Source organism: Camelus dromedarius, chromosome X (genome assembly GCF_036321535.1).
Source record: "Camelus dromedarius isolate mCamDro1 chromosome X, mCamDro1.pat, whole genome shotgun sequence".
Classification (NCBI taxonomy): Eukaryota; Metazoa; Chordata; class Mammalia; order Artiodactyla; family Camelidae; genus Camelus; species Camelus dromedarius.
The window spans coordinates 62,133,735-62,148,877 of NC_087472.1; the positions used below are offsets into that span (position 1 = coordinate 62,133,735).

General features: G+C 53.3%; 1 protein-coding gene across 4 annotated transcripts in view; it reads right to left on the minus strand.

Annotated features, from left to right (window-relative positions):
* Window positions 1-7,941: 7,941 nt before the first annotated feature.
* STARD8 (StAR related lipid transfer domain containing 8) overlaps window positions 7,942-15,143 on the minus strand; it is a 39,201-nt gene continuing 31,999 nt past the window's right edge. For 2 of the 4 annotated variants that reach the window (XM_031446478.2, XM_031446482.2), the window contains exons 6-14: window positions 14,449-14,622; window positions 13,312-13,471; window positions 12,613-12,811; window positions 12,009-12,219; window positions 11,626-11,740; window positions 11,138-11,386; window positions 9,920-10,137; window positions 9,644-9,820; window positions 7,942-9,489 (exon numbers count right to left, since the gene is read on the minus strand). In XM_031446478.2, coding sequence (XP_031302338.1) covers window positions 9,372-9,489; window positions 9,644-9,820; window positions 9,920-10,137; window positions 11,138-11,386; window positions 11,626-11,740; window positions 12,009-12,219; window positions 12,613-12,811; window positions 13,312-13,471; window positions 14,449-14,622 — 1,621 coding nt within the window. In that variant the 3' untranslated portion in view covers window positions 7,942-9,371. Of the gene's footprint in view, window positions 9,490-9,643; window positions 9,821-9,919; window positions 10,138-11,137; window positions 11,387-11,625; window positions 11,741-12,008; window positions 12,220-12,612; window positions 12,812-13,311; window positions 13,472-14,448; window positions 14,623-15,143 lie in introns of those variants that run through there. The other 2 variants (XM_031446479.2, XM_031446481.2) reach the window with 2 other exon arrangements.

A 15,143-nucleotide genomic window follows, 5' to 3' on the forward strand; every position in this document is an offset into this window, starting at 1 on the left:
GAAGCTGCCAGATGAGTGGTCCTTTAGTGATGCACTGAATGAGGAAGTGCTTCCTAACACCCAACTCCAATCTCTCCAGCTACTCACTGGACCTACTTCCTCTCTTTCCTTCATGGACACAGAAGGCACTTCTCACCAACCTCAGGGTGAAAAACAGTCTCTGGCGTTTGCTGTTCTTTCTCTGACTGGGTTCCAGTTTCAACCCCCTCTGCTTTGCCGAGTTTATTCCACTGGGTCTTATACCCACCACCCCACCCAACCCCAGCTCTTTTCGGGTATTTAGAGTTTGGCAAACCAAGTTTAAAATACAGGCTCCCTCATTTACTAGCTTGTGGTCTCAGGTAGGTCCCTATACCTCTCCGGGTTTCAGTCGTCCTCATCTGTAAAATGGAACTATTCCTTACGGGACTGTTGTGAAAAGCGAATGAGTGGAATGCATGTAAAGTACTCAACACAGTGCGTGTTATGATCAATGCACACCAAGTACTAGAGGAGGAAAGATGTGTAAAGTACATACGCAGTGCCTGGCACATTGTAAGCACTAAATGAAGGTCAGCTACTATTACCCTGATACCCACCCAAGGGTCTTTTGGAAACAAATCAAATATATTTTATGTGAGGCAGTGCAGAGACCCATCTGGCTCCTCAGACAAGTGAAACCGAGAGAAAAGGCTCTCCTTACAAAAAAAAAAAAAAGAGAAAAAAAGAAAGGAAAGAAAAGGCTTTCTGCCTCACTCACACCCCACCCTGCTGCCAACACTTCACTGACTGAGCTCTTCCCACCCAACCGACACTGAGACACACAGGCCCAATTTGTTCAAATCCAGCTCCACCACTAAGTAGCTGAGGATAACGTTGAGCAAGTACCTTCCTTCACCTGAGCCTCAGTTTCTGCACCTTTAAAATGGGGATAAAATTGTACCTATTGCTACCAAATCCAAACTCATTCTGCTCGCCACACAACAGGCCAATAAATCGGGAGATGAGGTGTTGGGGCAAGGAATAGCAACTTTATTTGGAAAGCCGGCAGACCGAAAGGATGGCAGACTAATGTCTTGGAGAACCATCCTGCTCTAGTCAGAACGCAAGCTCCTTTTATACAAAAAAATGGGGGAGGGGGTGTGGTTGGTTGTTGTAAACTTCTTGCTGCAGGAATTCTTTGTTCTTGCAGCCGTCCATGTGGGTCAGGCCATGGTGTCCCTGTAAACCTCCAACAAAACAAAGGTTATTCTCTATTTTGCAACTTGCCATCTCTACAGAAGTGCAGGAGTGCTAACATCCTTAAAGGTCAAAGCCCCGAGAAAAGGCTCTCTTGTATATTTCAGGCTAAAAGCAACATTGTTTCACAAAAGATGCAGAGCTAGCAAGACTAAGCCTAGAAAACAGGGCACAGTGGTCAAAACTAAAGGAACAGGTCCAATATGGAGTCAGATTTGTTCTCTATTACACTATCTTAAGATTTCGTGAGTATCTAATAAGAAAACCAGTAGATGAACTGTGTCAAACACCCTGGAGAGGGTTTGGGTTTCATTTCTATGGTTTCCCCCTTCTTGTCCTGGGCCCTGGGTCCTGCCTCCCTCGTCAGCACCCTGCCCCCTTCCCCATCTTCCTTTCCCCCCATCTCCTCTGCTTCCCCTCTTCATAAAGCTGTTACAGGCCAGGACATGGCCACTTCCTCTGCCTACACAGGCACCACTTGTTTATGCTGGTGTTTTTCTGTGACCTGGACAACGTGTCCCACTCCAGGGACAAGCTGGAACCAGTGCTCCAGCCGCTCCACCCCGGAGAGGGGGGAGAGCTGGTTGGCAGGAGGCCAGTCACAGGCAGGGCCCAGCTCTTCCCTTTCCCCGCAGAGGGGAGGAAGCTAGGAGCCCAGGGCTCTGCCTCCCAGTCAGGAGCCTGGGACCATAAATTGCTCTCATTTGACAGCTAGGAATTTGTCCAAGGTCATAGGAGCCAGTCAGAGGCCCTGACAGGAACTTGCTTGCTTCTCCGGACTAGGAAGCACAGCTGGGGTGGGGCTGGGAAATGAGAAAGGGTATCTACACTTTAACAAGGAAGCAGGAAGTGTCGTTGTGGTCACCACAATCAGTGCACCCAAAGTGAAGCAGAGAGACCGGCATCCCACTGCCCAGGCCTCAGTCCCTCTCTACTCTGAGCAGCGATGTTTTTACTCATTTATAAGTTCTCTGCTGCCTTCTGCCAGCCAGCAGGGTCAGCTGATGGTTAAGTATAGTAGCCCCAGCACCAAGGGCCCACAAAAATGTTTTTTTCCTATTATTGAAGTATACTCAGTTTACAATGTTGAGTCAATTTCTGGTGCACAGCATGTTTCAATCATGCATATACATACATATATTCCTTTTCATATTCTTTTTCATTATAGGTTAGTATAAGATATTAAATATAGTTACTTGTGCTATAGAAAATTTTTTAATTTTAATTTAATTGAAACTCAGAGGAAAAAAATGAATATAAGAATAGCAAAAATATAATGATTAGTCCAGCCCAGACAATATTTGTCTTTGTACCTATGCAGTTGTAAAATAGATTTTTAAATATTATTTGGGACAGAAGGGCCCGTGAAGGCCAAAGTAGCCAGGGCCATGCAAATTCATCTGCGGCCCCGGTCTCCACTCAATCCCAGGCCTTCCCCTTGGGCTTGAGGCACCATCTGCCTGTCTAGTGGTTGCATGTGGCTACCCAGGGCCCTTCCTGGGCATGGCAGGGACCCTGGGGGCAGGACAGGCCAACCCTTAGTAGGATGCAGGGGTGGCCTTTGGGCAGGGGAGGGCTGTCTCCACGATCAGTGTGCATGCCTGCAGCCCCACCCCTCTGCCCTCCCTCGTGGTCTCTCTCTTCTTCAGCCAGCTTTCCTGAATAGCTTTTCCTCTCTTGTTCAACAGCTCTCACACCTACCACTCCCGGTTCCTTCCCCACTGTTCTCCCACCACCCCCACCAACGGAAACGCCACTTCCCCCCAGCCGGCACAGCCCTGCTCCCCATCCTCCCCTCCGCAGCAGGCTGACACTACCAGCAGGAGGTAGGAGCATCTCTCGCTTCATGCTGGACTGTAGTGGGAAGAAGACAAGCTTTGGAGTCTGGGCAAGAAGTCCCAGCTCAGCTGCTTACTTGCTGTGGACCCCAGGGCGAGTCTACTTGCCTCTCAGACTCTCAGATCTCCGTCCAGGACAAGTGGATGCTAACAGTGCACAGGGGACTTTTGAGGTTGAAAGGCAGGGCAGGGGGCCTGGTATAGAGGTATGGAGTAGGCGCTCAGTATCCACACGCTCCCTCCTGGGTGGCAGAAGGGCTCAATGCCATCCTCCCTCACCCTTCCCCAGCTTCCTTTGAGCTCCTGTACACCTTCCCATCGTCACAGACCCCACGTCATGTTCTCTCATGTCTCCATACACACCACTATTTTGCTGCATTCAGCGGACACTCCCTGAACTCCCGGACACTGGCTCTTCTCTACCAGATCCAGTGCTGGCCACTGGGCCTACAGAGATGTCTCTCGCCTGGTCCCTGCCCTGGATGTTGTAGCCTAGGTGAGGAGATGAGCTTATACAGTTGAGGTTAGTTTTATGTGATGAAATTCCACTTAAAAAGTGATTCATGAGTACAGGGACAGGTTTGTTAGGAAAGGCTGGCTGAGTCTTGAAGGGTGTGAACAGCTAGAGAGGAGAAAAGGGGACAAACCAAGTCGCGGGGGCGCGGGGGTGGGAACCTTCGAGAATAAGGGCTTGGAGTGAACAAACCAACACAGTAAACAGTGAGGAAGTGCTCCCTCTACACCTGGGACTGTACTGGGTACTGTGCTGGGTGTGTGGGCTCCTTGCAACTCCCTAGTGAGGAAGGCATTCCTGTACCCATTTTATAGATGAGAAAACTGAGGCTCAGAGAGTCAACTTCATGCTGCTAAGAAGTGGCAGAGCCAGGACTTGAACACACTTCTGTGACTCCAGATGCCATCACTGGGCCTCCCTGCCTCCCTGAGCTGGGTGCTGTGAAGGACTCAGAGATGAACTCCGCCAGGATCCTGATCCCAGGGGCTCTCAAGCTAATGGGGAAACTGGGAGTGTGACTGGTGCTAAAAGAACCATAAGAGGAGGCATAAGCAAGATGGAGGCCTTAAAACAGATGCAAAGGGCAATGACAACTCAGAGTGAGGACAGAACAAATGTTGCTAAAATTGGGGGAATGACTTTTTGGAGACATATTAGAGTTGAGTGTTGCCAGACTGGTGAGGTTGGAGGGTGATCATGCTTTGTAATAATCAACCTACCTCTCTCTGAGCATCATCTTACTTATGTATGGGGAAACTAGGGCCCCAAAAGGTTAAATTGTTGGTTCATGACTCCACAGCTAAGAACTGGCAGAGCTGAGACTTGAACCTGGGTCCTCTGAGTCCAAGTCAGTCCTACATCCACTCCAGGCAGAGAGAACTAAAGGCGCATGCCCGGGACACGTCAGGAGAAGAGAGGTGAATGGAGGAAGAAACTTGGTGGACAGGTAAAAGCTGCACTTGTGGGGTCCTGGATGCCACAGTTTGGATTGTCAACTGTGGGGGGCAGAATGGAGGCATGGGTGGTTTTTGAGTCAGAAAGACATAGGGTGACAATCGACTTTAGAGCGATTGACCTGGTACTAAGTATAGATGGAAATTGGTGGAAGAAGAGAGACAGGAGGTGAGGGTCTCTCCTAAATATCCATGTGGAAAGGAATGCCAAATGAGCTGGCTGCCACAGACCCTGAGGCTGGGGCTGGATACAGGGCACACCGTGCAGGGGGACTCAATTGGATGTGGCTACTTCCCCGTTAGGCCCAAGACATCTGGCCCTACCTCCCTGACCCTATCTCCTCCCCTTTCCCCTGCTCCCTGCACCCCAACCACGCTGACCAGCTGCTTCTCCTGGAAAATGCTTACTTTTGTCTCCACTCCAAAGCCATTGTACTTGCTCACTCTTTCCTCTCCCCTGGAACTTTTGACCCTAGATCTTTTCATGCCCCATTCCTTCTTGCCACGTCTTGGCTTGCTTACATGTCACCTGCTCAGAGAGGCACTCTCTGACCACCCTATTGGAGTAAGCACTCAGTCACTACTACCTCATCCAGCTCTATTGGCTTCATCACCCTTATCATAGCTGAAGTCAGCCTGTGTATCATCCACCTCCTTCCACTCACCCATTTACTAGAATGTACACCAAAGGCAGATGGGAACCTTATCGGTCTTCTTCCCTACTTTCTTCTCTGTGTCTCAACAGAGTCTGGCATATAACAGAGAGTTATATGGCAGAAGGGATGAGCATTTGAAGGGATGGATAGAGGCACTGGTTGAGAGGGAAGGAAGGATCATGGCTGATTTGGGGATCTGAGCTGGGCAGCCAGGAAGATAAAACTGCTTCAAATCGAGACAAAGCAGGCAGCAGGGAGCAGACTGTGTGTGGGAAGATGGTGAGTTTGGCTGGGGCCTGTTGCATTTGATACACAGGTGGGGCCTCCAGGTGGAGAGGTCTACTCCTGCAGTGGGAAATACTGGCCAGAGCCAAAGGAAGTGATGGGGCTCTTGGTACGGATGAGCGGGGCAGGGGGAATTGCACAAAGGTGTAAACAGAAGCAGTGGATGTCAGCTAGGTCCCTAATAAGCACAGTGAGGCAGAGAGGACAGGATAAGGAAAGAGTGCTTCAAGAAGGAAGTTATCTTCCTTATGGCCATGGGGCCAAATTCACAAGGAAGAAGTAGAGTGAAAACGAATCAATAGTTCAGATGCAAAGAGGTCACTGGGCTCTTTAGAGCCTGGTGAGGAGGTAGGTGTGTTCAGAATGGTGGGAGCCAAGGCTATGGGGATCTGGGAGCCAAAAGAGTAAGTAGGGCGTTGACACCAATCATGAAAAAAATCTGCACATGCACCCCCACCCACCAAGCCCAAGCCCTCCTTACAGAGTCTAACTGGCAGGGAGGAGGCAGGAGGAGGCAGGGCAGGGAGACTATCATTTATTCATGTCTGCCATGTGTGCCACTGCACAGCCACCTTCACAACCACTGGCTCCTTTAGCCCTGATGACAACCTTGCAAGATATAAACCATCATTAGCCTCAGAAAGGTTACCTGTATCACTTAAGGTCACCCAGCTAAGTGACAATACAGTGAGATCTAAGCCTGGGTCAGTCTACCATCTCCCCTCAGCCACTCTGGCAATAAGGCACCAGGGACTAGCAAATAAGAGATTGATTGTCCAGTTCCCATGTGGGATTTGGTCTGGCTTCCTGGAGGTAGTGGGTCAGGGGAAGCATAAGAGGAGAAAGTATAGGCAATGGGGTAGGGAATTTGAGGGTGAGAGTTCTCTGGCACCAGGCAAAAGCCATCTCAACGTGGATCGAGGTACAAGACTGAGGGCTAGAAAGGGCCATGGGCAGCGCTTGTTGTGGGTGGAAGTGAGGGGCCTGGGCGGCCTCGTCCTTGTGACATCTACTCCGTGTCTCTAGGCCGTGGCAGTCCATTCACAGACTGCGTGGTGGGCCAGGCAGAGATGCAGGGATGGAAGGATGGAAGCCTCTGCTTTATGCAGGGGGGACAACACTAAGGCCTAGAAAAGCTCCCTTGCTTGATACTACCTCTCCCAAAATGCCACACATAGAGGAGCCACACTGGGCAACTGGTCCAAGGCCTCAGAGGCCAGAGCTGAAAGGTTGGAGGAGTTCTCTGGCCCTTCCAAGAGCCTCCTTTGTTACTCTTTTTCTGTCTCCTAGTGACCATCACCTAGGCAGTCATTTTTATGCCACTCATTAACAACATGCTCAACCCCATTCTCTGCACCATCACCACAGCCTCCTTCCATGACTGGGTGGGACAGCACCAGTGTCAGTAGGTCCCCGGCTGCCTGCCTTGAAAAGTACTGGCTCAAGCTTCACACCAGTGTCCCCTAACACTAGTGCTGCTTGAGTGATCTCCAATCCAACGATCATAGGCCGGATGCCTTCATTGTTTTCCCAAAGTCAAGGGGCTGATAGGCCCTCTGCTCCATCTCACTCCCTTCCAGGTGGAGCCAAGACCCTCCAGGCAGCAGCAGTGAGGAAAGGCCAGAGGCATGTAGGTACAGCTGAACCCAGAAGAAGAGACTGGTAGAAGGTAACAGAGAAGTGGGACCCCAATCTGTTCAGGCTGGGTTGGGGTGCAGACTGGGGCGGGCCATACTGAACACTGACTGAGCCAGACTTGTGATGAGGTTATCCCCAGCCTGTTTGGCCCCAGAGGAAGCTGAGGTTTGGAGAGAGAGAGTAGGACTTGTTTGCCCCAGGCTGCTGGACAGCACTCAAAAGCTATGCGGACACAGATTGGTTGCAAAGCCTGTACACTCTCTTCAGCTGCCCCTTGGAGCTTGGGGATTTTATGATTATGGCAATGTGGCAAGGAAAGCCTTTCCTGCAGGAAGTCCAGATGAGAGGGCCTCTCTTTACTGGCCACTAAAGCCAGACCAGGGGCTGCCTTGAAGCACTCAGACCTGTATTAGGCTGGCTTATGGGTAGAACAGGGTCCCCAAGGCTCCTGAGGCTGGGTCTCCACCCTTCATCTTTCAGCCTGGGTTGTGTGCAGCAGGGGAAGTAAGGAGAGCATAGCCATGGGCAATCTCTCCACAGGGCTTTTGTCAGGATGCCTGAGGTCATGCTTGTGGGCTGCTCAGATAAGGGCTTTTGGTCAGGTCAGGGAATGGGGTTTGCAGCTTCTGCCCAAGCCCTGGCTTCTCAGAATCCCACCTGCCCCACCCCCAAATCACCTCTCAAAGAGAAAGGCTGAGGCCCTTCCCATTTCTCCTGCGGTCTCCCTGAGTCCTATGCTGGTACTGCTCACAGCCTCTGACCCTAACACTGAGCCTGCATTGTAACCTGCCCCTGGTCCCTAGCCCATCGTCTCAGCAAAGACAGCTACACAGACAGAGTACGTCTCTAGTAATGCTTTATTGCTCCTCGGTGGTGGGGGGGTGTCACGTGGACCCACTCTCCACCTCCCCTGTCGCATCTTAAGAGCCCTGCCCCTTGAGGCTTTCCAGACCCCTGCTCCCAACCATAGACTATGGTACATTCATGATAGAATATGTGTGTGTGTATATATAGATGTGTGTGTGTGTGTGTGTGTGTGTATATATATATATGTATCTATATATATATACAAGTACATTTTTATATCCTGACTGTACAGTATTTATAGTTACAAATAAAATAGATAGGTTTAAAAATTGCAACTGGTTGGCTGGAACCCATCCCACTACAGTTTATTCAGCCAAAAAATAATAATAAAGCACCAGTTGACGTTGGGCACTCGACTCTCTACATGAACCAAGATGGCTGGTGGGTGGGCTAGGTCAGGTGTGGATCAAGCCCTGGCGGGATGAGATGACATTAGGCCCTTCCATCTGGCAGCCTGGCCACCTGAACCAGGGGCCAGATCTCTTCTTGAGGAAGGGGCTGTCATGTAAAAGCAGGAAAAGGGACACCGACACGGATAGTGTCTCCTCTCACCATCTGCTTTTGCTAGGCCTGTGTGGTAGGAGCAAGGGTGTTTACTTTCTAGACACGGCAGTGCGTGGGCAACAGATGCACAAGACCGCAGGGAGTGGCAGATAAAGTGTGGGGCCCGAGTCTGGGGAGACTGATTCATTGGTCTCCTGAGATCTGAGAAAGGAAGGTTCCCCCCTACTCTCACATCCCAAGCTATCCCAAAATCGTCATGTCGCCTATTGGGGCCTGTCAGCACCCACTCTTTAAATGAGCCTCATAAAAGTCAGCATCGTATATACACAAATCAGACAGCTCACAAGGGTTGGGGCTACCCTGTGCTCTGCCCCTGTGCCCATCTGTTCCAGTCCAATTTCTCTGTATAAGCCAGTTCCAGGCCAATGTTGGCCCAAAGGCAGGACCGTAACGTCCTGTCCAACTTCAAAGGGACCCTGGCACCAAACAGGATGGCTTGGCCTCTCAGAACACCAGAGAGCTGGGAGCACACACTGTTCTCTGCCTCCTTGCCCCACAGGTTGAGAGATCCAGGAAGTCTTAAGACCGACTGGTAGCTTTGCAGACCTAGAGAGCAGTAGCCTTCTTCTTGCTCCAAAATGACTCTTCTCTCCCGGAAGGGCAGAACACAGGTGTAGGGGTAGAGGTGGAGTAAAGACTGTACACTGAAATTCTCTTTTCCTCCCACGTATGTGCGGAGGAGCTTCAGGAAGTAAGGAGGACCACACAGGCTTGCCTCTGCCCCTGGAAGTGGCATCCATTGTGGTGGGGGGAGAGGCTCTGCTCTCATCCCCCCACTAATCCTGATTAATGCCTTGGTGCTGGGGGAGTAGGGCTCAGTCTGGGAGCAGACTGAGGCTCACAACTTTGTCTCTGGTCCAGCTGCCTGCAGGGTAGGGAAGGAGTCCCGGATCTTTGCCACTTCCATGGCACACAGATGCCCAAAGACTTTGTTGTACCAGTCAGGAGAACGGCCCCTGGGGAGGTAGAAGCAGGCAGGTGTAAGCCAGGGGTTCTTCCCTGGAGCCCTTGCCAGGGACAAGGAAGCCAGGACTTGCTGCCCTCCCCCTCACCGGGGGTCAGTGGCACAGGGCAGAGGTGGGAGGGCGCCTGGGCTGAGGAGGCTGGTACCTGAGGTCAGCACGGCAGATGTGAGTGAGCCGGGAGCGGCCTAGGCCGCAGGGCTCCATGAGGTACTGGGACGTGAGCATCAGAGCCCGCACCCCTGACTCCGGCACAGGTTGCTCAGGATCCAGGGACTGAGAGAGGAGCAGGCAACCCCCGCGGGGTAGGTCAGAGCGCCACATCCTGTGGACAAGGGAGACATGTTCAGCTTCCTGGCGCTGGTTCCCATCCCACCTCCCTGGTCCCCTCAAGCACAGCAGGCTGACAGCTAGGGCCTCTCACCGGAGCACCACAAAGTCACGGCAGGGGTGGGGTGCCATGCTGTCGGTGACGTAGTGGTACAGTTCCACCCCTGGCATCAGGGCTTCAAGCACCTGGGCCCGCAGCAGGTCCTCATCCCAGAGAGCCCTCTCCCGCAGGACACGGTGTAGCACGACGGCCGGAGGGGCCGCCACCTCCGTGGATGCCTTCCACACACGCAGAGGGTGTCCGTCTGATGCCTGTGAGCCACGGGAGTGGGGACAGGGACAGCTGTCAGGGCTGGAGAAGCCCCACTCGACCCTCTGGCCCCGGCCTGCCCTCACTCCGGCCTCGGACAAGGGAAGGCTGCACGGCCACCCCACTAACCCTGGCCCAATCCAGACAGGCCAGCCCTGCGCTCCCTGTCCTCTTTCTCCTTTCTGGGTTGTTGCTCCTCCACCTGCTCGGGAGCACAGAGAGATGATGGGACACACATTTTCTGAGGCCTACTAGGCTCTTCCGTGAAATGGGCACAGTGCTTGGAATTTCTGGAACTGAACAGGAAGAGAAGATGGCAGTCGTCCTCAAGGAACTCCCCATTTAGCTCAGGAAGTGGAATGCGTGCACTGCAACAAAAGTGGCCACTTCCTGAGCCTTTTTTAGGTGTGAGCTTCTCAGCCCCACCATCTAAGGGAGGTTTTACTGTGACTGGTTTATCCATGGCCAACCTCTGGCTTGTGGTCTTACAATCAGAATCCAAGAAAGGACATACCTAGTGTCAAGAGCTGGACAAAGAAGTGTCACCTCCAGCCTGGGGCATGGCTGGAGGCTCTGGATGGAGAGGGGGCATATCAAGTTGGGGCTTAAGATGGCTTGGGAAATAGAATGCTCGGGGCAGGTCAGTCCAGGAGGAGGACAGCAGGGGCAGAAGTACAAAGGGGAAAATGTAAGAAGCTCAGCATGACTGTGCCATGGGGACGGATGGCAGGTGAGGCTCTAGAAGTAATGATGGGTCCGGAGGGGACTTCTGGAAGGTAATTCTGGCAGGTGCTTCCTGAGAGAGATCTCTGGTCTCATTTGCTTCCCACTTCCTTAAGGTACTTGCTCTACCACCTGATGTTCTCCAAGTGTCCGACAGAAGCACAGCGAGACAGGCAGGGCAGCTCCTTCTTCTGGGGATCCCTACACACACACACACACACTAATCTGCACCAGGCCCTCTCCTGGCCCCATAGCAACTCTGGGCCGCGTGATACCCACCTTCTTGCAGGCCAGCTCCGTGTGCTGGGGCCCGGGCACACTCATCCAGCCCTTGAAGCGCTCGGCAGCATCGCGTAGCAGCTCCTGGACGCTATCTTCCATGTAGAAGCTCAGGCTCACACCAGCGGCTCTGGCCTGCCGCAGCTCAGCCAGGGCCGGGCCCGGAGGGCTGAGCTCGGCCGCACTGTAGGAGCTACACAGTTGCAGCACCATGTCCTGGGGCACCTGGGAGGGCACATGCACACCAGGCTGGGGGCCGTGGGGAGTGTCAGAAGGTCAGGGACCTCCGGTCCCAGAGCCCCTTGGGTCTGTCTGGTTCATTTGAAGGGACTGGAGAAGCCTGGCTACTGAAATGCAGTGGATGAGAAACCTTGCAGGGGAAGAGTTGGAAATGGGTGGTCAAGGAGTATGCATCAAGATGGACCCTAACTCTGACTTAGGGCACAAAGATTAGGCCTGATGGTTCTCCCGGGTCTGGAGTGACTCACCTGGAAAAGTTTCTTGCAGTCACTGATCATGTGTGATAGGCCCTGGGTGGCAGCCATATTCTCACTCAGGTCCCTAGGGCCTGGCCGGCCAATCAGGCTACGTTTGCTTTTGATCCTGGAGGGAAGGGCCGAGAGGAGAGGATGGCACAAGGGCACAAGACAAGCTCCCCAGAAGCCCGCTTGCCAGCTCTAAACACAAAACAACCTGCTGCCCTTTAGAAGGACCTGCTTCACAGCATCCAAAGCCTCCCTGGGCCCCTGAGGAGTCAGGCTAACCTCTTGTGGTGCTACCTGGGAACTGCAGCGCCGGCCATCAAGGGCCAACAATCCAATGGGGCCCCAACCCTCCCTGCCTAGCCCAGCCATGCCCTGCCCTGTTTCACCTGGGTGAGGGGTTATCCTTCTTGGAGACGTTGAGGTGGAAGATGGAGGGGGCCAGGCACACTGCCAGGTTACCAGCTGTCATCTGGTTTTCCTCAGCAGAGGCAATGTCACTTAGGAAATAGAGCAGGGTCTGCAGCACCTCTCGGTTCTCATCGGGGAGCAGCAAGGTGGCAGCTTGCGCGGCTGCCAACCATTGATCTTTGGGGAGGACTGTAAGAAAGGCATGGCAGAAGGGCTTCCTTATTCCCCTAGAGCTTCTGGCAGCAAGCCTCTTCTTGCTTCGAGGAATGCAGACGGTACAGTGGTCCCAAGGGAAGTTGGTGAGGGGGAAGGGCAAAGGTGGACTCGGGTCTCAGGTGACGTGTAAGCTTGGGTGAGTCCCTGCCTCTCCTCAGGGCCTCAGTCTATTCTTTTATATAATGGGTGTGGGGGAATAGAATGTGGTCTCTCTGCAAGGACCATTCCAATTCGGTATAGTAAATCTTCCAATGAGCTTCTGGGTGTGGTTACATTTGCCTACACCAGGTTTATCTTCCACAAGCCCTGGGATTCAAGGAGAATGAGAACGGAACAGGTTATTGGGGATCGGGTCAGGGGACTCACGCTGGTAGATTTGCAGGAAAGTGGTAGTGAGCTTGCTGGTGAAGATAGGCTCAGGCAGATCCCGGAAATACTGTTTCAGCAGGTCAGCCACATCATAGGCTGACTGGCCGTCGTAGCAAACATTGTCAGGGGAAGTCTCATTCATTTGGCGTAGGTTCTGGATCCTGGACTTCACTCCAGACTTGCGGAAGATGCCCACCTGGCCCATGCAGGGGAGGGAGGGAGGGAGACAGGTTGGGGTGGGAGGGAGACTGTGAGGCCAACCCTGGACCGACGGTCAGGAGTGTAGCACCCACCTCCCTTCCCCACCAGAGCTTTCCAAGACTGGCAGGCTTCCTGCTGGGTAGGGCAGGAGAGAAATAGCAAAACAAAAGAGAAGAATTTTTACAGCCCCAAGGCCAAGGAGAAAGATGGCTTTGCGTGGAGATGAGTCGGAAAAGGAGGACCTAGGCTAAGGCGGGCTCCTGGAAGATGGGGACTACTATGCCTGGGCCATAAAAGAGCTGGCACAGAGTGGGACAGAAGGGTGTTTTGGGTCCATCCCTGTTGGGCCTTCCTGAGGATAAGCAAAGTCTCTAGCATGCCAGCCCGACCCAGGGGGAAGCCCAGAGCAGCTCCCCTCCCCAACTCCCCAGTCCAAGGAAGCCTTGGACTTCCTTCCCAGCACCATCTCTCCTCATGTGCCCTGGAAGGCCTCACCTGTTCCAGGCACTGGCTGCGCAGGTAGCGCATGGCTTGCTGAATGCTCTGGGGCAGTGGTTGGCCGGTACGCTGCACATGGATGAGGGGTGGCACCCCAAAGACCTGCTGGCCCCGGTAGTCCGGTGTCTTGTTCCTTTTCATGAACTTGGGCATTGACCTGTTTGGAGGAGTGACCAGAGATCAGAAAGGGGGATGGGGTAGGACCGGAGACAACTTGGAGACTCTGCCGGCAGTCTCAGGGGACTCAGGTGGTGGGGAGTAGGGGGAGAAACACACCATGTCCCCAGAGTCAACATACACCTACAGTTGAGCACCTGCTCTGGGCCCATTCCCAGGGAGTCTCAGAGACACAGGGAGCTCTCAGTCTGGTCAAGGAGATGATTGCCACAACAGGCAGTGATAATACCTCTGGCCAGGAGTGGGCCAAAACTTAAGGGGAGACTCACGAGGGAGGGAAACTGTACTCAGTGGGTCAGGGAAGGCTCAAAGAGAGGGTAGAAATTCAGCAGGCTCTTGAGGGATGGGTAGGCATTGCCCCAGAGGAGAAATGGGAAAAAGTTATTCCGCATTCTACGTAGAAAGAGCAGTATGGGCAAAGGCAAAGAGACATGAAAAGAATGTGCACAGTCAGAGAAGGGTGACCAGTCCACTGGCCATGTGTTGGCATTGCTTGGGACTGGCAGGCTAAAGAGGTGGGGTCAGAACATTGAAAGGAACATGATAGGAAGGAAATGGGACCTTCTTCTTTGGCCATGGAGGACCACAGGAGGGTGTGTCAGGAAGTTGACAACCAAAGGTGCATATTAGGATAATCCTGCTAGTGGCAGCATGGAAACTGGGATTGAGGAGGTACCACTCATGGACCTGGGGACCCCCACTCCCACCCTGCCTCCCTCGTGGCACACATACTCCTGTGACTCCCATGTGCATCCCCCACAGATGTACACATGCTGCCTGGAGCCACGGTGACCTCTCCAGCCTCCTAGCACCTCCCACTGCTCCAGTGGCCTGGAGGCTCTACCTGCCTGCACCACCTCCTGAGGGGGACCCTCCCAGGGCCCTGCAGTGGGGGCAGGGAGGGATCCATGCCCTGGAAGAGCAGCTGTGCCACCACAGTGGCCCAGGAGGACTCACCAGACCCAGCCCTGTTTGTGGGGGACAGTGTACTTCTCCATGAAGGCGGTGAGCCGCAGCAGCGAGCCCTTGTGTAGGAGGTGGATCTGGCTGGCAAACTGCCGGTTGATCTCCAGTGACTCTGAGTTGAGGCTGGGCCGGTGAGAGTTCTGGAAGCTGTGCCAACGGAGCTTCCTGGTGAGGAGTGAGGGGGCGGAGAAGGCCAGAGGAACAGGTTTGGGGAAACCTTAGAAAAGGTTGTGTTCTTTTGGTTCCCCCTTCCCGCCCCCTGCCAAAGAAAGAACATACAAGGAGATGGGACCACTGTCACCGATGCTACTGGGCCCCAGGGTGGAGAAAGCTTAGTCTGGGTTTCCAGGGCTACCCAGCAGCCCAGATGCTATCAGGGAGGGTGGCACAGATCGCAGGCCCACCTAGTGCCCACAAGCAGTCCCAGCCCCCCTTCCCTTCAAGACTGCGGTGGAGGTGCTGCTCTAAGAAGCCCAGGATAGCAAAGCTGGGGATCAGAGACTGTCTCCTCTAACGCCTTTGATTTACACATGGGGAAATGGAGACCCCAAAAGAGCTACAGTTTGCACAAGGCCACAGCAGAGGCAGGTCCTGAACCTCACATTTTGGAATCCTGAGTCCTATACTCTTTCTATTTCTCTCTTGGGCCTGGTTGCTGGCAGGCAATCACCCAGCCCCTAAGAACT